This window comes from Lagenorhynchus albirostris, chromosome 2 (genome assembly GCF_949774975.1).
Source record: "Lagenorhynchus albirostris chromosome 2, mLagAlb1.1, whole genome shotgun sequence".
NCBI lineage: Eukaryota > Metazoa > Chordata > Mammalia > Artiodactyla > Delphinidae > Lagenorhynchus > Lagenorhynchus albirostris.
The window spans coordinates 21,278,400-21,300,960 of NC_083096.1; the positions used below are offsets into that span (position 1 = coordinate 21,278,400).

Genomic DNA, 22,561 nt, shown 5'->3' on the forward strand with positions numbered 1-22,561 from the left:
TCACACTGGGGGTTAGGGCTTCAACATGAATTTTAGGGGGACACAGACAGTCAGTCCATAGCACCACAGGACAGGAATATGAGGGGCTGGAGGGGCAGCTTTAGAATTCTGTCTACCACACAGGTCTTCTGATGTTTCATCCATGTTGTCACTACTTCTGCATGACTCTGAAAGGCATCATATGTTCTGTCATTCATCTATCTTCCTTTTTTGCTAGAAGTTAGCTACTCATAAAAATGTAAAAGGAAAAGTGGCCACTGGTTTTTCTCACCTGTATCTTCTATTAAATGAAACAGTTTCACTAAGCAAAAGGAGTTCCCCCAAAATTCACAAACTTGGTAACCTATTAATAAAACGACGTGCAGACTGTGTCCACCTAAGTTTTCATCCCGTAAATGTATATAACTCTATGAAGAATCTGAAATAAAATGAGGACACTGAAACAGCCTATCAGAAGCTCTAGGTAAAGGTACAAGTTTCTAGCACCATGGCCTCTAGGATCTTTAAAAAGCATCTTAATTCTATAACAAAGACCGCCACGAAACTCACAAATTGCAAAACTGAGCAAAGAAATACTTACGTTTAATCACATGGCTGGTAAAAAAAAAAATTCTTATTATTTTTCAGCAGGGTACGATATTCCAATGGCTTAGGAACGTTAAACAAGGCTGTTAACGTGACATAAAAAACTAAAGCCGGTAAAAAGCTTAGAGTCAAAAAGTTTAACTTTATTACAATTGTTTTTAAAGTCAGCTATGATCTTGACAAATATCACGGGTAAGTCTATATAGCAAGTCTCTAATTTCCGAGATACAAAAGACAATAAATATAGATTCAAACTTCAGCCTAAAAACAAAAGTCTAAATCTAATTACCTGTAGTGTAGTGTGGTTTCAATATTTTGAATACATGACGCTACAAGAACTCATACCATAAAGTTATTGCTCACTGACAACCAACAAACAGTTCTTCACAGACGACACGCAAGTGTGCGGCACCTTCGAGCCTCCATGTGAGTCCCCCACGGGCCTGCTGGTGCTGGGGGACAATCTGAGATGGCATCATGATGGCACTGCTCCTTCCGGTGGGAGGGCAGGGACAGGGGCAGGCAATGAAAAACGCCCATTTAAGCAGGCCCCGAAGTTGATCTCCCAGGAGCCCAATAAGTGGTCCCGTTTCTTGCAGAGAACAGGACGGTCACCGTGTATCTTTTGGAGTGTGACACGGAGTACCTGTATCCAGCGCAGAGTGGTCAGCTTCCTGCCAAGCTCCGTTCATTCTGTCGTGCTGAGTATCCTCCACCAACAGTGGCTCTGCTCCAAGCCTTCATTTGCTTCCAGAGCCTGATCTTCATTGCTTTCAAGTTAGTTTGTCATTAAAATAAGTCTTACAAAATTTCTGCCACAAACAATCATATTATTTCTTCTTATTGGTAACAGATTAATTCTTCATTAACTAAAAGTGTGCAAAGTTTCAAGCCAAGCTCCTTTGTCTTGGTTTAATTCTTGGGTATAGCTGTAATAAAGAATTTTAAAAATATTTACATACTGCACAGACGTGGGAGTATAACACATTTTCAAGAAATATGGGGGGTAGGGACGGGTGCTGATGTCACAGGAAAGAAATTAAACCAAAGAAAGAACTCCCTGCCATGTGAAACACCCAGAGCTGCCCAAAGATTCATATTTACCAACTCTTGTACAAAGGACATTCAAAGGTCACAGGGGTTCCCTCAACAGGGACAACGCCATGGTGCAGTGATATAAAATCCAGGATGCGGGCTTCCCTGGCGGCGCAGTGGTTGACAGTCCGCCTGCCGATGCAGGGGACACGGGTTCGTGCCCCGGTCCGGGAAGATCCCATATGCCGCGGAGTGGCCGGGCCCGTGAGCCGTGGCCGCTGAGCCTGCGCGTCCGGAGCCTGTGCTCCGCAACGGGAGAGGCCACAACAGTGAGAGGCCCGCGTACCGCAAAAAAAAAAAAAAAAAAAATCCAAGATGCTCTGAGCATTAACTCCATCTACACAGCCTACTGAACCGTAAATCAAGTCCAACAAGGACCACAAAGGACTAGAGGTGATTTGCAATACGCTATAAGCTCCAATGCTGGGAGCTTCCATTCCACGGGAAAAGATAAGAGGTTAAAAAGTCTCTATTTTAACTTTATTTCACAATGGACGTCACACAGACTTGAGGCTGTCAGGAACCAAATGCCACAGACTAAAAGTCTACAGATTTGAGGAAGGATAAGTGGAGTTTTTTGTTTTAGGATTTGGTGGTTTTGTGTTTTCCATAACAAGAGCTGGCAAGGAGGGTGTTCAGGAAGCCAAGAGCAACTCAAACTAGTCATTCAACTGGCAAACAGAACAAAACCCTCCTCCCCCTCCCCTAGACAAAGGGAAAAAAGGGTTTACTGAAACAAAGTCAAGCCAGACTTCCAGCCCAAACTGCAAAGTTAACTGAGGGATCAATGTTGTATCAAGGGTTGTTTTTCTCTGTGAGGAAAGATATTTTAGCCAATATAATTTTCTACACTTGTATGTGAGCCTCTGACTAAAACATTTATGCAATTTCCTTTTTTAAAAAAAAACCTCAAAAGGAACCCAAAGAAGTTGTGTAGAGGCCACTTCTACCCAGGAAAGATCTCCAAAGAACCGAGAATATTTAAATGTCCGATTAAAATGAAAATCTGCAATCCAGTCCGCTGATTACAGCACCTCTGAAAGCCACCCAGGAGGCAGAGCTTGGTCTCTGACCAGCTGCTTCCACACTTGGGAACAAATCATTCTCCCCATGTTTCATTCACCACTGGACCTCTTTGTCAGAAAATTAAAGTTAAGACTCAAATAAGCAACTACTTCTAAGAGGTAGAGCTTTTCCCAGATAAGAAACTACAAAAAGCAGAAGTGCGTGCCTGTTTGCTCTCGGTGTTCATTAAAGAAGGAAAGAGGCTGCACGCAAGAGATTATGCTTCTCTGGCGCTAAAGACTTTGTAGAAGCAAACAGGAGGGCTCAAAAGAGAACTACCTTTACGTTTCTGCTTTCGTCGTAATTGGAAAGATTTTTTTTAACAGGCTCCATGGCTTAATTGTTTTTTTCAGTTTCACTACTCTTTATCGTTTATAGTATGATCACACGAATGAATATTGTCCAAACCCCAAATGCTTATCTAATAGTAAATTTTGCTACCAGGAAGACAGCAGTCAGGATATATGATGTCATTTACACTGCACATCAAACCACAAAGGAGAAGAGTCAGGAGGAGGAGATACAGGCCAGAATCCAAGCTCCAGGTCCCAACACCGGGGTCATTTTAACGAGCTCCACAGAGAGTAATGTCCGGACAGTGGGATGATTCCAGACAGAGCCCTGGTTCAGGGCCTCAAGTGGGACAGAAGCTCTCTGCGGACACAGACCATGTCTGTCTGACAGCTGATGAAAATACAGTGAAAATATCTCCCATTTTTTGTATATTAGACTCTGTCCAACTATACTAGCCTTTCCCTGAAAATACTCCCCCCACCAAGAATGTCTGCCCACTGACAGCAGTCCCTTCAGACTAATACAGACATGTTATTGGATTACATGTGCTGATATGATTCGATTATTTTCTTGGTTTTTATGAAACTTAAAATCCAAAGGTAGAGAAAGAACAAAGAATCTTGTCTCTGGTGCACTGTTCAAGTTCCCTAGCAGATTCGGAAATCCTGACTTAAACAAATCCAGGGACTTCCCTGGTGACGCAGTGGTTAAGAATCCGCCTGCCAATGCAGGGCCCTGGTTCGAGCCCTGGTCCGGGAAGATCCCACATGCCGCAGAGCAACTAGGCCCATGCGCCACAACTACTGAGCCTGCGCTCTAGAGCCCGCAAGCCACAGCTACTGAGCCCACGCGCCACAACTACTGAAGTTCATGCACCTAGAGCCCGTGCTCCACAACAAGAGAAGGCACTGCAATGAGAAGCCCATGTACCGCAACAAAAAGTAGCTCCAGCTCGCCCCAACTAGAGAAAAGCCCGCGCATAGCAACGAAGATCCAATGCAGCCAAAAATAAACAAATAAATAACATAAAATAGATACAACATTAAAGAAATAAAAATTGTTTAAAAAAAAATATCCTTCACTTACTCCCAGCAAATTGCGTGGAACGTATCCCTCCTTGTCATTCAGGCGGGCCCACCACCATTCAATCTCATCTTCGTCTTCCCTGCGGATGATTGTCATGCAGTCTCCTTCTTTCATGGGTAGCTCGTCGTCATTCTGAGGTTCATAGTCCCAAAGGGCATAAATGACCCCTTTATTCATTATGCCCATCTTCTCCTGAACTCCTGAAATCATGTAAGATACAGAACAGAATATATGTAACTCAGAGGATACCACGCTCAGAACCTGTCACTCTATAAAACCAAATGAGAAGAAATGGGGACCTGCTGGAATGGTAGAACTACTACATTAAACTTTCAATAAATAAACTTCCCGGGGCCAGGGGGAGCAGACGAAGGCCAGCCGTGTAGAGGGAACATATAAAAGACAAGTTAACATATGCTATCATCTCTAAACCAGCTCTAAAAACTAACCAACACCTTATAAGCAGCTCTCAAAACTTCTCTTACTCAGAATACAAAACGATTACAAACCCAGGAATAAAAAAAGAACTGTTCCAGTCTAGGATATTAAAAAAGTTAATGAAACATCTGTCCAATTTTAGCCTATTCACTAAGTGTAATGACCAAGGAACTCTGGAATCATTTTTGTTCTTTACCTAAAACTTAAAGCAGAGAAAAATGACCAGAGTGTTGTGCCTATTAAAGTGGTCTCTATCAATTTCCAAATGTGGAAAGATAAAAGAAAAAAAATTATAAAATGTTACAATATAGAAATATGGCCAGGTATATTAGGCAGGATATAAAAGTCCACATATAGTCAACTCTAAGATGATGAGAATCAGAATTCTAAAAGATACTGAAATCCACAAACTGGGGAAGGAAAAAAAATCCCCAAATGTCCACTTCTTACCAGAGTTAATAACAGATTTGCAAATGAACTACGACCTTAGGTTGTACCTTTCTCCATTTATACCTTCCTATCCTATAAGGTGATGCTAATTAGCGGTCACAATCATCAACGGACAGGCAACATGGGGAAAGGGGAGGAAGAATTAGACAACAACGTCCTGGGCAAGTCAGAGGTCATTATCATTGTCACCTTTTTAGAAAAGCCAGGAAAATACCTGCTTGCCTGTGAACAGCTGGGTTTCTCAACTTATGCGAACCTAAATTATTATGAACTTATTTTTCCTGTGTCAATTAATATGACATAGCACACACTACCTCTCACTCTGGGCAAAACAAGAAATTAAATCGTTCTTTTCCAAAAGAAGGCTCTACCTATCTAAATGGTCAGGTTTCTACTCATGGGGACAAGTAAATTTCCAACTTTCAAGTTATACTTGATAGAACTGTAACTCCACCAAGTTTTAAAGCACGCCAGACTCGTCATCTGGTTGGGATCAGAATGGTGCACTCAACATAACAACTTGAGTCTCATTTCCAGGAAACCATTAGGCATGGAAGACAATTTCTCATTACTTTGCTATTTACCAAACTAAGAGTTATGAGTCAACAATTTTCAAACGTTTCTGAGGGTCCTAAAAACATGCTCCATCTCAGTGGCAGTTTGGGAAATGCAAACTAAAGGCACAGTGAGACAGGCTTCCAAATCCACCAAAGGTCAAAGAGAACACAGAGCAAAAGGTACTCTCTGCTTGACGTATATTCCTGCGACCTGGCTATTCTACTTCTAGAGAGACACCAGAAGATGAGGACAAAAATGGTGGCCGAAGCCATGTTTATAATTGAATGCATGAATGGATAAATAAATAAAGGAAATAACTCAACATCTGCCAAAAGTAGAATGGAAAGATAAATTGTAGTAGAGTCCCCAAATGGAACAGTAGCACAGTGAAAAGAAACAACAGCTACATGCAACAACACAGATGCATCTCAAAAACTATGGGGAATGAAAAAAGCAAGCCACAGAATCACCAGTATGGTTTATTTAATATGAAGGCCAAAAACGGGCAGAACTAAACAATATCAGTTGTAGGATTCATACAGAGGTGATATACCTATTTTTATAAATTCAAGGGGGCAGTCACCACAGATGTGAGAAGAGCTACAACAGGGCAGGGCCCCTGCTGACGGCAGACAGAGCTCATGTTCTGTTTCCCAAGCTGGATACCTGGATGTTTCACTGTGTTAATGTAGGATCATCATTACTTAAACTGCACATCTATGTCAGAAATGCTCTTGGTATCCACGATATATTTCATAAATTTAAAAAATCTGATCAAATGTCCCTAAATGTTTTTTAAAAAATCATATCCCATACTTACATATAGCTCGATCGCCAATACGTTTAATGTAACAAAATACATATTAATATAACATACTGATTTCAAAATGTATCCATAGGTCAAAATTATTCTTTGATGTAAAGTTGAGAACATAAACAGAGAGTGATCATAAATATCAACGATAAAAACTAAGAGCTGAGAGATGAAGAAGAGAACCTGCAGTCTGTGGTTCTCCCTCTGACCCCTCTCCCTTCTCTCCGAGAGCCTGAAAACAGGCCTAGTGAGACTCGGAAAACAGTCAAACAGAGAAGACGTTTCACCTCAGGCATCTTTCCATGCCTGATGCTTGAGTGGTCTGGGGTCCTGGGACGTACCTCCTCATTTGTCTCTGTCTTTTCCCCTTCTCCACTTCTCTCAAGCCAGACTAAAAAGAAACATTAACCTCAACTTCTAAGACTTGTAAATAAAAACAATTTTCCTTGTAAATAACTGTGCCAATCAACATATATCCATCTAAAACTTCAAGTCCTTTTTTCTCTAGGGACAGAGCTGATGGGATGCATCAGAATCATAAACTCAAAAACAAGGGAACAAAAGAGTCAAAAAAATCAGTTCTAAAATATGGTGTTGCCTTTCTTTTCCTCTGCGACAAGTTTGATTTAGCAGGAAAACTTGGATCTGTGGATTCTCATTCCAACCCTGCATTTCTCTTGATCATCTTGCGGGGGGGTTCTGTTTACTTATTTGCACAGATACAGCATCACTCGCTAAGTACTGAAGTCTTACTAGAGGATCTTTCGATGGTCAAAAGCTATTAACCCTGCTAGGTCCAAGGCTGCATCACTGTCTTTTGTCTTTGAAGATGTCCCTGATAACAGCCGCTTCTAGGCACACACAAAAGCTGCATTCATGTTTGTGATCGAGGCTGCCCTATCTTCAACGCCCAGGACTATGTACAACACAAAATGCATTCCCAAATAATAAAAACCCTTTGGAACGATCCCCTAGAGATAAAGGATAAATGAATGCAGTAATCAGTGCACGTAAATCGAATTGTTCCGTACCGTAAAGAAACTGCGAGCACTGGGTGTAGCCTTCCTCCGTTTCCTCACATTTATCCGCAGCCGTCTGCATGTCGCTGTAGGTCATGGCAAACACAGCGGCTCCGGACTCCACCAAAAACTTACACACCTGGACGCTGTTACAGGACGCAGCGCAATGCAGCGGGGTCCTGCGGACAAGGGCACAGCAAGGACTGGGGGTGCCTTCCTACACGGGACGACACCTGCCGCAACACGGCATCCGCAGGGAGAGCTCTCCAGCCTGTCACCCACCAGGCCCTTTCTCCTGAAAACCGCTCTCACAGATTTTTAAAAATGAGTTAAACATAGATGCTGGAGCCCATCCGAGAATTCCAGCCACAAAGAAAAATGTCGGGACGGCACTGGGGCCAGGGCAGCACCGCGGGTGAGAGGGATCAAGGACAGGAGTGAAAGGACATGCAATTCGTATACTGATCTAAAGCAGGATAGAATATATTTAGTTCCACGTTCTGGAGCATCCAGCCTGATTATTTCCGCCAGGATGGAGGACCTAACGTCTTTAAATAATAGGCCTCCCCTCAAAACACGTGCCTGGGCTTCCCTGGTGGTGCAGTGGCTGGGACTCCGCCTGCCGATGCAGGGGACGCGGGTTCGTGCCCCGGTCCGGGAGGATCCCACATGCAGCGGAGCGGCTGGGCCCGTGGGCCATGGCCTCTGGGCCTGCGAGTCCGGAGCCTGTGCTCCGCGGTGCGGGGGGCCACGGCAGTGAGAAGCCCACGTACCGCAAAAAAAAAAAAACAAAAAAAAAAAACACGTGCCTGTAACTGTCCCTTTATCACCACCAATTTTGAAGGAATTAAGCTGCACATAAAGAACTACCTTTACCCAACATTTTTTTAATCCTAATTCAATTTTAATTGGAAAAAAAATTGCCAATTCAATTCAGACCAGAAAAATGACTGGAAAATACACATTTCAATCTATATTAGCAACCGGTTAGCAGGAACTTAGGAATACCATGACAAAGAATCTTCTCCACCATCTCAAATGTTTCATAATGTATTATAAATGACTCCAGATTCATGGTAAAGGTGGAAGAGCCGGGACCACTGCCCAAACTCAGAAGATGGGCTGGAGGATGTTAATCAAGCCCTGAAGTACATGAGATTTCTTTACCCTTTTCTTCCCTCCCCTTTTCATGTTATTCCACTTGGGTCTTTCACAAAAGAAATTTATTTCCCACCCCCCCATATCCCAAAACACTATCACTAATAATTTGGTGAATATTACTACAGACTTTTTAACTGCATGGCTTTTTAATTTTTTTAATAGTAAAAAATTATAATCTAAACTCCCAATATTAGGAAACAAAGACATTGTGACACATTAAGAGTTTGTTCTGCTTATGTTGTGAAGGTAAACTAAAAAGTAGGCATAAAAAAGGCAAATACTGTTTGTTATCACTTATATGTAGAATCTGAAAAATAAAACAAATGAATGAAGAGAACAAAACATGCAGACTCACAGGTGCAGAGAACAAATCAGAGGTTACCAGTGGGGAAAGCCAAGCGAGGAAGAGATCAAGACGGGGACTAAGAGGTACAAACTATTATGTATAAAATAAATAAGCTACAAGGATATTTTGTACAGCACAGGGAATGTAGCCGATATTTTAATAACTTTAAATGGAGTATAACCTATAAAAATTTTGACCCTGTGTTATACACCCGAAACTAGTATAATATTGTAACTCACCTACACCTCAACTTAAAAAAAAAAAACCTATTGAGAGCTAAACTAAAAAAAATATATAGGCATAAAAAATTATACATATAGGGCTTCCCTGGTGGCACAGTGGTTGAGAGTCTGCCTGCCGATGCGGGGGACACGGGTTCGTGCCCCGGTCCGGGAAGATCCCACATGCCACGGAGCGGCTGGGCCCGTGAGCCATGGCTGCTGAGCCTGCGCGTCCAGAGCCTGTGCTCCGCAACGGGAGAGGCCATAACAGTGAGAGGCCCGCATACCACAAAAAATAAATAAATAAATAAAAATTATACATATATACACATACATAAATGAGCTTGAAGGAAACATATTAAAATATTGATGGTGTTTACTTCTAGATTGTAGGATGCAAATGGCTTGTTTTCCTCTTATTTCTCTATTTTGTACGTTTTCCACAATGGGCTCACATTACTTTTATAAATACAATTTTTTTAAAGTGCAACCAAAAATGCTTCTCCAAGAATTATTTATAACAAACAAAGAATTGGAAAGCAATCTAAACGTCTAGCAAGAAGGAGACAGCCACAATGAATGAGTCACAGCCATGTGGTAAGAGATGAGGCTTTTTCAAACCTATGCATATGGGTGTCTGCAACTTATATGTGTATACATGTAAATTTGATATTACAATTATTTCCATATTGAGAGAAATACAGGCTATAAAATTTAAATACTTGCATAAATATAGTGTGATTATAACTTAATTCTTTTTTATATAGAAAGAAGTAAATCTTTCCTAGGAATCATTATTAATCATTAAATCATAATTTAATTAATAATCATAATCATTAAATCATCATCCTAGGAATAATAATATTCGTCATTTACAATAATATCTCCTAGGTTTTAGCCACACACCAGTTCCACAAGATGCTCCATGAAAAATGGATTCCACGGTCAAAATTACTGGGAGAAGTTTACAAATTATAATCCCCTCTTAGACACACAGTAGTTTCAGGGAGGTGGGGGGACCCTGCTTAAATCAGCATTTCTCATATTCACTGAAGCATGCCAATGAACTGTGTACCACTTTGGGACATTTCTTATTTTTATTATTTAACTACTAAACTTCTGAAACTCCATCTGGGAAATTCCCTGGCGGTCCAGTGGTTAGGACTCTAAACTCTCACTGCCAAGGGCCTGAGTTCAATCTCTGGTCGGGGAACTATGATCCCATAAGCCATGCAGTGTGGCTAAAAAAAATTTTTTTATATAAAAAAACAGAACTCCGTCTGCTTCCAGAACGGGAGTGAGATGACTATTACATGAAGACATATTAATTCCTTAAAAATGTCTCCCACGTCTCTCCTTCTAGATTACAAGCAGCATTGAGGACACGCACTGACATACTTCTTCCCTTCTAACAGCATCTACAACACTGCTCCTCCGCTGCCTACGCAGCAGATACAATTGAAGTCTGAGTGGAGTTTAAAAGAAAACCTTACCATCCATCACTGTCAGCAGCATTGACATTTACACCAAACTGTACCAGGAATTTAACAATTTCTGTGTGTCCTGCACACACGGCGTTGTGAAGAGCTGTGATACCTTCATCATTAGGTAGGCTTGGGTCATCAACCTGTAACATCAATAAGAACAAGGGTGATCATCACTCAAATTTTTTGTCACCTTAACTGTCAACTATTAACTGGCTCTAGGATCAAGAGAATTGAAAGAGACTCTTGTAGTTTTTTTTTTTTTTAAACATAATTAAAACCTTCAGAAGCCAAGAAAACTATACCAAGTACAGTTCTAGAAATACGACATTAAGTAGGCACTCCCTATAAAAAGGGTTTTAAAAGCTGAAGAAGTCCCAGAAACTATATATCCTTATAGTCACTTTTGCTTATTTATCCTCCAACTTCCCACCACAGATAAGCATCTACGGAGAAGTCACGTTTGCCATGGAAGGGAAGAAAGGTCAACTAAAAATATTTTAAATAGTAGGTTTCTGAAAAGTAGGGACCACATCTGTAATTTAACACTGCAGGGTACAAATCCATACTTGAGCAACTTTTAAAGGAGAGTCATGATGTCCCTAAGGAAAGTACCCCCAGTGAATAACTGAACTTCCGCACTATTTATTGGAAGTGTTACAGCCACACCTTTAAAACAGAGAAGCTGGTTTGGGAGCATGCTCAAGAGTTCCTCTCAACAACCCCACCTCCCAAATGAGAAAACAATGCAAAAGTACAGTTTCCCTACAGTAGCCTTCTGATTAGAGCTTTAAAACAAAATACAAGGCGGTATATAAGAAACGTACTAATTCAATCGTACCTCATATATAATTCTCTGTACAAGGTCAAATTCTCCCTCCAAAGAGGAATCGAGAAGTAAAGCAAGGGGGTTGAATTTCACCCTCATCCCATGAGCAATCCGGTCTGAACCAGTTTTACGCAAGTTTGTCCTTTTGCCCTGCAAAAGAAATGCACGGAAGGTTAAGGATCCCGGTCTAAGCAAGAGACCAAAAAACAACAAGAAGGGAGGAATAATATCTCAGCTGAGATAGTAAAAGGAGCTTTGAAAATACACACATATATATATATATATATAAAAATATATTTTTTTTAGCGCTTAATGAATAAACCCACGTAACTAAGTGGGAAGAACCTAATTCTTTAAAGCCTAGTGAAAACTACATTTGGGTAACATGCGCTAAGAGTATAATCTGCAGTAGGAAGCAGGCTGGTTCTCTGTCAAGGATCAAAATTAGCCAAGATTGGTCTTTAATTACCTAATACAGTAGCGCTAACCCCACATTAATAAACTGGGCAAGAGCACAAACTGAGAATTGCGAGAGCTGACATTTATTGAATGATTATTCATTTATTCCTCTTGAAAACCCTATTATCCCATTTTACAGATAAGGAAGTTGAGGCACACAGCCAGTAAACATCAGAGCTGGAATTCAAATCCAAGGAATCTGGCTTCTTCAAAGCCCCTCCTTTTAACCATATCCAACATAATGCCTCCTGGGGGAAGGGGAGTGGAGCATATTATGAAAGTAAAAAATAAAGATTATTAGTCTGTCTTAGACATACCAGGGAGGAATCCTACAAGTCTTAAAATGCTATCACTATTTTATATTTAAAAATTTAACTGTACTCCAAGACACATGGGTAAATTAACCATCTTTTCTACATTTTAATACGTCAGGCTTAAAAAACTAAGGCAAATGTTAAAACTAGATCTAACATCCTATAAGACAGGTTTCTTAAACACAGCCAACAGAGTGGAAACATTTCCTAGGGTATGATATGCTGTACATACTTCTCTTTATTTTATTTCAGGTGTGGAAAACTACTGAGTTTTGAAAAACGTTAAGTAGCAATGAATATATTTCATAAATGTACAATGGCTAAAATGTTTCTGTCTCTTGAAAATAAGAAAACAAGAGTAAATATTACATGGCTGAGATAATACAACTCACAAACAGTACAATCATACCCACTTTCAAACAACAGCACGAGACAGTGGCTTCTATTTCACTTGAACCAAGAAGGGAAAAGTTTATAGATCACCTTCCCAGGAAGAGAATAACAGAATCTCGCATGTTTAACTCAAAGAGAATCACGCCTCAGGATGGAGCAGCACAGAACTGTTAAAAAAGTGTTAACCTCTATTTTAAAACTTTTTTCACTAGAATTCAATGTTTACCATATAGAATTTTTTTTTTTTTTTTTTTTTGGTGGTACGCGGGCCTCTCACTGCTGTGGTCTCTCCCGCTGCGGAGCACAGGCTCCCGACGCGCAGGCTCAGCGGCCATGGCTCACGGGCCCAGCCACTCCACGGCATGTGGGATCTTCCCGGACTGGGGCACGAACCCGTGTCCCCTGCATCGGCAGGCGGACTATCAACCACTGCGCCACCAGGGAAGCCCTACCATATAGAAGTTTTAAACAAATGTCGACTATAAACTAGTAGTTGAGGCAACTTTGGATAATCATTATCTTTGACTTTTACCACATCTAAAAGATGTAATAAGGGATCAAACATATAAAGCACTTAAAAAAAAAACCCTTACAATATGCTATGGTGCTTCTGCCCAGGTTTTAAAAATTCATAGCTTGGCATCCTACTGAAACAAAATGACTTCAAACTAAACTCTGAAGAAAACAACTTTGAAGACATTTTGGGATTCTGATCTTCTCTCACCTATTTCAAAGTGACAAAATAAACTTCCAAAGAAAAGCTTAACATTTGGAAGGAGTGCAGAAGACACGCCCAAGTCAAAACATACAAAGCTTTAGAATAACTTAGCGTCATCCAAAACCTATGGGATGCGGCAAAAGCAGTTCTAAGAGAAAAGTTTACAGTGATACAAACTTACCTCAGGAAACAAGAAAAACCTCCACCTAACCTTATATCTAAAGCAACTAGAGAAGGAAAAACAAACAAAACCCAAAGTTAGCAGAAGAAAAGAAATCATAAAGATCAGAGCAGAAATAAATGAACTAGAGACGAAGAAATCAACAGAAAAGATCAATGAAACTAAAAGCTGGCTCTTTGAAAAGATAAACAAAATTGATACACCTTTAGCCAGACTCGTCAAGAAAAAAAGGGAGAGGGCCCAAATCAACAAAATTAGAAATGAAAAAGGAGAAGTTACAACCGACACCGCAGATATACAAAGGACCAATAAGAGACTACTACAGGCGACTACATGTCAATAAAATGACTGTCCACACTAGAAGAAATGGACCAATTCTTAGAAAGGTACAATCTTCCAAGACTGAACCAGGAAGAAATAGAAAATATGAACAGACCAATTACAAGTACTGAATCAGAATAACAATGTCAGAGCACAAGGAAACCTGAGGGATCGCCATGATACCCAGAGACTTCAAACCAGGCTGAAGGAGAGGAAGAGGCTGAAGAGGGTCCACCCCACTCTCTGCTCAGTTACCTCCCCCAGCCCCCATTTCATCTCGAACCCTTCCAATTTTATCAGCATTGAAAGTTTGAGGTTCCACCTAAATATGACATTGAAAATAAATTTCACTGCTAGAAAAAGAAAAGTCTGAAAGAGTGGTATCACCAATGAGAGAAGTTAAACCATCTGCCCGATTTCACAGAGCTAAACTAGTGATCGAAAGTTCCAAATCCAGGCCTTTTCATTCCCAGTGTTGCCTTCCATAATATGTGACACCAGCTAGAGAAGAAACAGCAAACATGGTGTTTATAGGTATGAGAGCAAAACTTTGTTTCCTTCATAAAGAAAGGGGCTCTTCCCCCAAAATTAAAATGTTTGTGATGCTGAACATATTGCGTTTTGATAACATTTATAAGATCCACTCTGTGCCAAGGGAACTGTAAAATGAAGGGCAAGCTGTAGAACACATTGGCTACAACAGGCAGTTTAAACACAGACCATCTTTGGTGAATGGCCGGCTGTAAGTACTCACTGGTGTTTCACTGAGTAGTGACGACTAGCCACCTAGAAAGCTGTGACAAGACAAAAGGTTTCTGCAGTGACCACAAGACACCACAGTACTTACAGGAGGCAGAGAAACCTGCCCAGTGATCTCAGGCGGACGCAGGCTCACAGGGTCTTCTCCTGGGCCTTCTGGCTCCCCAGACGGGTATGGCGGGGGTGGGTAGGGGGGGTACTCTTCGAGGTACACTTCAAGCAGAGGGGGAGCCTCTGGGTTTGGCTCTTCCACGTTGTTCTGGAAACTTGGACTGCTGTCTGGGACTCCTTCAGGCTCATACTCGAGGCCCGGAGAAGGAGCGGGCAGGTCACTGCTCTCTGTACTGGCGCTCCCTGCTTCCCCCGGGGATACCGGCTCAGGGGCCAGGGGGAGCGCCTCCTTCTCTGGCTCCACGTGCAAATATGGACTCTGGGTCTCCAGCGGGCTCTCCGGGCTGGCAGTCCCGGAAGTGGACTTGGATGCGTGTGCCGGGACGGAGATGGTCTCCATGGCGGCGATGGTGGTCCTCTGATACAGAAGTTTCTGAATGTTCGGCCCATTAGGACCCTCTGGCTCTGTAATAGAGCTGCGTTTCTTTAGTGGCCGTGGTGCGTTCGACAGTTTCTTTCGCAAGGCTTCTAGGTCAGCGTCGCTCTGGTTTCGGTAAGGATTCGATAAGAAAGGCAGTAATTTGGTTGGGCTCAGTGGCCTAGGAATTCTTTCGTTTTCATGGGTCTCCTGAACTGAAGAAATGGGCTCTGTTTCAGGTTCCGGGCTGCCAGGTTTGCCCTGGGTATTGGAATAAATGTTCTCTGGGAGCTGCTGTGGGTTCTGGGCAGTAGCAATCACAGGCTTGCCATAAACTAATTGGAAATGGAAAAAAAAGCCCTGATTAGTATTAATTAACAAAACTAGCAAATAACAGACATAGCTAACAATAATTAAAGCCTCTTGTAATTTCAGTTATTACATAATACCCTTCAATACAACTAATTTTTAAAAATAACAAATGACAAAGCAAGGTTTCCATCGTTGCATAATAAACTTATTACAGAATCAAAACCCTCATTGATTGTAAAGAGGTACCACTATTTTATGTACCAATGTGAAAGAAAATGTTGTCAATTATAATTGTAAGAAATCACAGACCATAGTATCCAAATTTAAAATGTCAAAATGTAAAAAAAATAAAATTAAAATTAAAATAAATAAAATGTCAAAATGTGAAAAGAATTTAGAATCAGTGAAAACTGGTGATCCTTTCACGTGTCCAGATTAAAACTAAACATGCACTATCCCATCTTTCACAATTTTCAAAAGGAAATCAATGTGACAAATCATTTGGCTTACAAAATTATTAATAACCACTTCTATTTACCAAAACTATTCTCCTTAAACATTCTGATTACATCATCATTATCTAATTCCCAAATTATTATATTAGCAGTTTTCACCAGACTCATGAAAAAGAGTAAGATGTAGCATATATACTAATTCTCTGCTGTGTAATTACTTTCATGACATTCTGGGCCACAATTACGTGCTTATTTCATAACTAGAAAGCCATTTTCATTCCATTAAAACACAGTGAATTTTATTCCGGTCCCATAAACTAATGACTCTTAGAAAGAACCCAACAAGTTACCAAATTATGTATGTTGAACACAAAGTAATCTTTTTGTGTTTTATATTTAACTAGTAACTGTGTCCTCATTAGAACAACTTAAAATATAGTAGAGAACATTAAAAAAAAAAAATACATATACAGAGGCAGTTGTCTAAACCTCTAGGCACCAAGAACACCTGGTCAGACCTAGAGTGAAGACACATCCCTCTGCGCAGCGATCCCCTGCAGGCACTTTTCCCCCGCTCACCGAGGAGCTCGTCCGTGAGCGGGAAACAAACGCACACAGGAAATTCAACACAGAAGGCTATGTCATCGCTATAGGTTTTATGCATCAATTTTCATATTTATTTCATTTTATTCACCTACCATCTTCAGCTACTACAGTAGCTGACATTTAGCACAAACTCTTTTAAACTGCCCATGAAGAACAGAAGCCATAATGAAACAAATCTCTTAGGACAAAAGCATCAGTCAAAAGAGGTACACGTCACTGTGCTGTTTACTGATCGACGGCAGCTCTGGTGTAGGATGGAAACACATCCACGCAGGTGAAGATGAGACCAAGAATCTTACCGCTCGGAAAGTGGGGCCCTCGGGAATGGGACTTGGTCAACGCGCTCTGCACGGCCTGCTGGAAGTTTTTGCCGGGAGCCTGGTGCTGGGTGTACATGGAGTATATGGAGCTGGCAGCCACGGTCTGGGGTTTCCTGAAGGGCGGAAGGAGGGTGTCCTTGGAAGGCTGAGGCGTGAAGGGCCGGACGGCAGCAGCAGGGGGACTTTCTTGCTTAGAACCTGGAGGAAGGGTCTGGTCCGCTTGGCCAACTGAAGGCATGCTGACAGCCAGCAGGACCCTCTGCTGCTGCCCTGCTGGTTTGGGTTTGTTTCCCATGGATGCGACAGCCGCTGACAACTGCTGAGGGTTTCCATCTGGCTTAACGTCTGAGGGCGACTGATTAGTTTGTCCAAAATAAGGCAAATTAATCTGTTTTGGTTTTGATGGAACAGGAGGTGGTACCTTAGCTACATTCTTATTTGCAGCCTGTGAACACACACGACAGCCGATTAAAATACTGTGTAACTGGGTGTACAGGATGTTCCAGACACCCTAAGCTTCACAAATGCTAAGTACAGACTGAAAAGACTAGCTCTGCATTTAAAAATCATTAAAAACTCTTAAATCTCTGAACTAAATCACACGTAAAAGGCACTTCAGTAATGCAATACAGATCCTGCCCCGTACGATTTCCTCCGCATTGCCCCTTCCTATTTGGGCAACTGTAAGTGGCCACTTGAAAACTTTTAACTGCCATTTTTCATATTCACGGGTGACACCAATAACTGAAAACCATTCTCGTTCATCGGAACGTCACGCAATCTGGGCCACGTGGTTTAAAAAAAACTCCTAACTTGAAGCATGCAGCCATAGACTGCTTATCAAAGGGTGGGATCCTAACAGTTACGGAAGATTCATCATCAGATTGCTTGACATAACCTAAGCTCCAAATTTTGAAGAAACAAGGTAACTGAGCAGCACAAATACAATGTTCTTCAATGCACTAGTATTTTTTTTAGAGAATCATACAAAATATGACCCAGAAGCAAGCATGTTAGTCATGCGCCAGTACGATGTGAGACGACAAATATACTCAAGCAACAGAATTTAAAATAACAGAATGCTGTTGTATTTTCTAATCTTCCAGATAGATTTTTTTTCTCTCCCTTACATAATACTTTCTCTCTTCTAAAAAAAAAAAATGTATATAGAATTACCATTAAATCTTAAAACTGGGATACTCTCAAGTACCTGAGCATCCCGCAAGATATCTTCACTGCTCTGGTTCTTCCTGAGGGTACCAAAGGCGGGTGGGGCAGCAGACTGGTCCACGGTGTCAAACATTGAAAAGGGACGCACTTTCTTCTCCTTCTCCCTCAGCGGAACCTCCCCATCATCAGCTGAAGAAGACAGGGAAAAAAAAGAATCACGCTGATAACCAAACTGCTCGTAATAAAATTTCTTATTCATACATGTTTCTCTCTCCTCAAACGTATACCCACTAAATGCTCTTCTATTCTTAAATTAAGTTGATTAAAGGATAACCCAACACTACAATGCTAGTACCTTAATTCCCTGGCTAAATGAAGCTGTTCTGGAAATAAACACAGTCCCTGGTCTTAACACACTAGAAAATAAGCTATCTAAAAAAGGATACACAGAACCTTTAGATGCCCAAAACAGAATATTCAGGAACAGCAAAGTAAACCTCACCTTGGTCTGGAGCATTTCCAGAGCTTTTGGACACAGAAGCAGAGGCTTGTTGGCTCGAGAAGAGATCTGCATTCGGAGGAGTCCAATCAGGGCCAAGCAGATGGATTTTAGAGCCTAGAACACAGAAAAGCAACTGCAATAACCTGGCATTCTAAGGAGATGTTTAATGGTTCACTTTGCTGCTAAGACGTTAAATCTCTAAAAATGGGTTTAAATCTCAGACTCACAAAAACCCCAGTAAACTTACTTAGAAAACATCAGATTTTATACTTGTAATTTAAGAGGGCTCCTGCTGACTCAAATAAATTAATCACCATCAACAGAAAGTCCGTTTGAAGCAGCAAGGACGCATTACTCCTCACCAGGTAAGAAAACGTCACCATCCCACCCAGAAAACGACTTCCAATCTAGCAGACCAAGGGCTCGCTGGTGTGTCTTACATAACCACCACAAGTGATGCACGCACAACAAAAGCAAAAGCACGGACTTTCAGCCCATGACTCTGACCACAGTCTTGGGTAAATCAGAGTATTCAGGTTTTTTCTACACTGGTATTTAAGTTTCAAAGCCATAGCTTTTATTTTTCCTTAAAAGAACAAAACTAACTCTACAATAAAACCCAGACTATGCAGCACTACTGCTTCACAGTGGCAATTAATCCAAAATAATAAATAATTTTAAAGTTAGCTATTATTTACACATGATAGTGGTTACGGAAAAGAGATGATTCTATTTTTTTTTCTCCAGGGGTGAGTTTAATAAGCTCATTAAAGGATGCGTTTTGCCCTGCTTTTCCTACAACTCTCCCTTCATTTTTTCCTCCTATTATAAAAGTCTGGCTTGCACCTGCCCCCCGCCCCCAGCCAAGTATCTGAGGACTACACACAGAATGTAAAGACCACTAACACAACGAGCCTCTGTTACTTTCACTTTTATCTCCCAATATGTTTACCTTTATTCTAAAAATTATCATCAGGCAAATTCTCACACAGAAACATATACGAATAGCAAACACCAATCATCAACAGAATGGACCTACTGTCTCGCATTCTGTGGAGACACCACCACTAACATATCTGGAGTTTTTATACCACAAGGAAAGTTCTCAAGTTATTAACATCAGATCAAAACTTCCTTATTGATGAGAAGGAATTCAAAACAATTTCCAGGTTTTTAAAAACCTGATGTTTTATTTCATTTCCTGAACAGAACCCTATAGTACTTAGGGTTAAGAAAATTATCATTTCTTAACCCCAAAGAACACAAGGAGATTTTTAGAATTGCCACATGAACAAGGGATAGGAAGACATCTTTTTAAACTCAAACCTGGAGGGAAAAAAAAAAATCTAAATTAAAAAAAAAAAAAGACTTGCTGTGAAGCACAAATAAAAGAAAGGTATACAAAAACAAACAAACAAATAAATAAATAACTCAAATTTGGGGGAAAATCATAGTGAGCACAGGAGCAACTCAGCCCTGGAAGGACTTGGAAATGCCTGGTTTTACCTTTCACTTGTGAAGCGGCCCCAGATCTCATGTTGGGCAGTGTCTGGACTTTCATGGACCCCTCGGAAGCCTGCATGGCCCCAGGCCCGTCGGGCAGGGCTGGCTTCACCAGAAGCTCAGGCCTCGAGGCAATCCGGGGCATAGTTGACGACTGGATATAGGGACCGACTGCAGCCACTCGACTCGGCCCCGACGCCCCCGGCTGGGGCAGGTGTCCATCAGACGAAACCTTAGGAGAAAGCACAGAGCCTTTAGTATTGCAAGTCAGGCTGGATCTGACTCAGAAAAGCCCGTGACGTGTTCATAATTTTGTTAAAAATCGGCACTTTCAGGATCTAGTCATCAAATCTACAAGAGAGATCCCCAAACAAAAACACCCCATGGTGAACTCTCACCCACACTTTATCACAAGAATTAGAAAAAAGAGCAGAGCTATGTAGGTGATCATATTAAAAGTATAAGAACGGTGGATTCTCTTTCAAGAAGTCACAGGTCCCGTCCCTTTCCGGAGGACGCACCGAGCAACGATTCTGAAGATGCTGCTGCAAGTACTGACCTCACTGGGATGGTCATCGTCCCCTCCTCCCGCCCCCTGCCAACAGCACACTTACTGGAAGGTTCTCCTTCTGCTGCAGGGCCGCCTTCTTCTTCCACAGCCGGTCCCTGAGCTCATTAACACGCTTGTCCATGACCGCCACTTCTGAATTGCGCTTATTCAAGCACTCCCTCTGTTGTTGCAGCTTGGCATTCTGCTCCTGGTTCAGTTTGTTTCTTAACTGAACAAAATTAAGGGAATAAAAGGTAGCCAAGGAGTAGGAAGAAAAATTTCTCAAACAGATAATCACATGGTTCGCTATCATACAATTTCTAAAAATGTAAGGTCCCCCCAATACTTCTCATCTCACGGTTTAAAATTAAGTGTTGGACCACCAGCTGTGGTCATAAGGAACACCTCAGATTTCCTGTCTGAGGTACTATAAAGTTTATTCTGGATTCTGCGGGGTTTAGGTCTTCCTCCCCCTCCCCGCTTTAAGGAAAAGAGGCCGAAATCCAGGACTTCCTGCCGCTTATGTGGACAATGCTGTCGTCCTAGAGAGGATGTGCCACTGAATGTCACGGGCGGCCACAGTTTACCTGCAGCTCCTTGTACAACCGATCAAGCTCAGCCACCGCGGACTGGTTGTCATGGTGACCATCAATCCTGCCGTTCTTGAGCATCTCTAGCTGTCTTGTAAGTTCCTCTACTTTTGACACAGCCAGAACGAGCTCCCTCTGCTTTTGCTGGAACAAACTATTCATCTGTTCAATTTCCTCCACTAAAGTAAGAACAAGAAAAGCAACAGTAGTTGAAAAGAAAAATGAGAATGGACTGCTTTCCGGGCAACCAGGATGTACCATAAACTTTCTCATAAAAAGTAGAGAAAATTTTCAGGAATGTCCTAGAATCAACCTATTCCTTTATAAGCGCCTCTAAATCAAACAGACATCTCTAAATCAAATCACTAAAATTTTAATTAAAATGGTATTGTAATAGATGGAGCCATTATATGCATAAAAATCCTTACCTTCATCAAATTTTCAGTCAAAAATTAGAGAGAAGAAAGAGGACTTCAATGCAGGGGGCCTGGGCTCCATCCTTGGTCAGGGAACTAGATCCCACATGCATGCCGCAACTAAGAGTTCACATACCACAACTAAGGAGCCCTGGAGTCGCAACTAAGGAGCCCGCCTGCTGCAACTAAGACCTGGTGCAACCAAATAAATAAATAACTAAATGGGGCGGGTGGAAACTACTACTACTACTACTACATTTTCCAAAGGGAACCTGGAAACCTTGTCTAAAACATTCAACAGCTGAATTCAATTCAGGGGGAAGCAGCAGCATCAAAACTGCAGTGAATTATACTTTTCCAAAAAAATCCTTTGAAGTTGATCTACATACAGAGTCTCATCTTATTCTTCTTACTTACTGCAAATTCACATAAACTTCCTACACCAACGTGTTTTCTTATACCAATGCGTTTCCTTACACCCAAACAGTTTAACACTGTAGCATTTAGCACTGAGGTAAACCAAATGGGAGCAACTCACCAAGTTTCCCGTTGCTTAGCCTCTTCTGTTCCACGTGGCCTTTAAGTGCTCTCACTTTTTTCAGCTTAGCTTCCTGATTCTCAGCTATTTCTTTGAGCCTCTTAAGCTTTTCCTGTTCAGCAGCTTGTTGCTGCTGACGCTGATCTTGCTGTTTCAAAAACTTTAAGCGCTGCTCCTGAAGATATAAGCCATCATCAGACATGTCATTTTAAACAGTAGACCACTAACCCACAATTAATCTAACCACACCCTGAGGTGCCCAGGCTGAGGTACACTGGTGGCGTTGCTCTGGTCTCACCATCTGTCCTACACACTGCTATGAGAACCACCTGGGGAGTTTGTGAAAAACAGACTCTCCCGGGCCCAAGCCTAGAATCCACCTCTTAGGGGGTAAGATCCAGGAACCAGTATTTTTATCCAAGTGGTCCTTGTGCAGCAAGCAAGCAGTGATCCTTGAACTAGTTTTCATGAGCTGCGGCT

At 41.5% G+C, this 22,561-nt stretch overlaps 1 protein-coding gene across 4 annotated transcripts in view; it reads right to left on the reverse strand.

Annotated features, from left to right (window-relative positions):
* Positions 1–707: 707 nt before the first annotated feature.
* Positions 708–22,561, reverse strand: part of TP53BP2 (tumor protein p53 binding protein 2) — a 66,664-nt gene continuing 44,810 nt past the window's right edge. For all 4 annotated transcript variants that reach the window (XM_060127458.1, XM_060127476.1, XM_060127486.1 and 1 more), the window contains 13 exons: positions 22,082–22,256; positions 21,125–21,306; positions 20,602–20,766; positions 19,991–20,219; positions 18,485–18,598; positions 18,023–18,171; positions 16,792–17,257; positions 14,679–15,454; positions 11,458–11,595; positions 10,626–10,759; positions 7,417–7,583; positions 4,126–4,325; positions 708–1,514 (listed from right to left, as the gene is read on the reverse strand). In XM_060127458.1, coding sequence (XP_059983441.1) covers positions 1,473–1,514; positions 4,126–4,325; positions 7,417–7,583; positions 10,626–10,759; positions 11,458–11,595; positions 14,679–15,454; positions 16,792–17,257; positions 18,023–18,171; positions 18,485–18,598; positions 19,991–20,219; positions 20,602–20,766; positions 21,125–21,306; positions 22,082–22,256 — 2,937 coding nt within the window. In that variant the 3' untranslated portion in view covers positions 708–1,472. The remainder of the gene's footprint in view (positions 1,515–4,125; positions 4,326–7,416; positions 7,584–10,625; positions 10,760–11,457; positions 11,596–14,678; positions 15,455–16,791; positions 17,258–18,022; positions 18,172–18,484; positions 18,599–19,990; positions 20,220–20,601; positions 20,767–21,124; positions 21,307–22,081; positions 22,257–22,561) is intronic.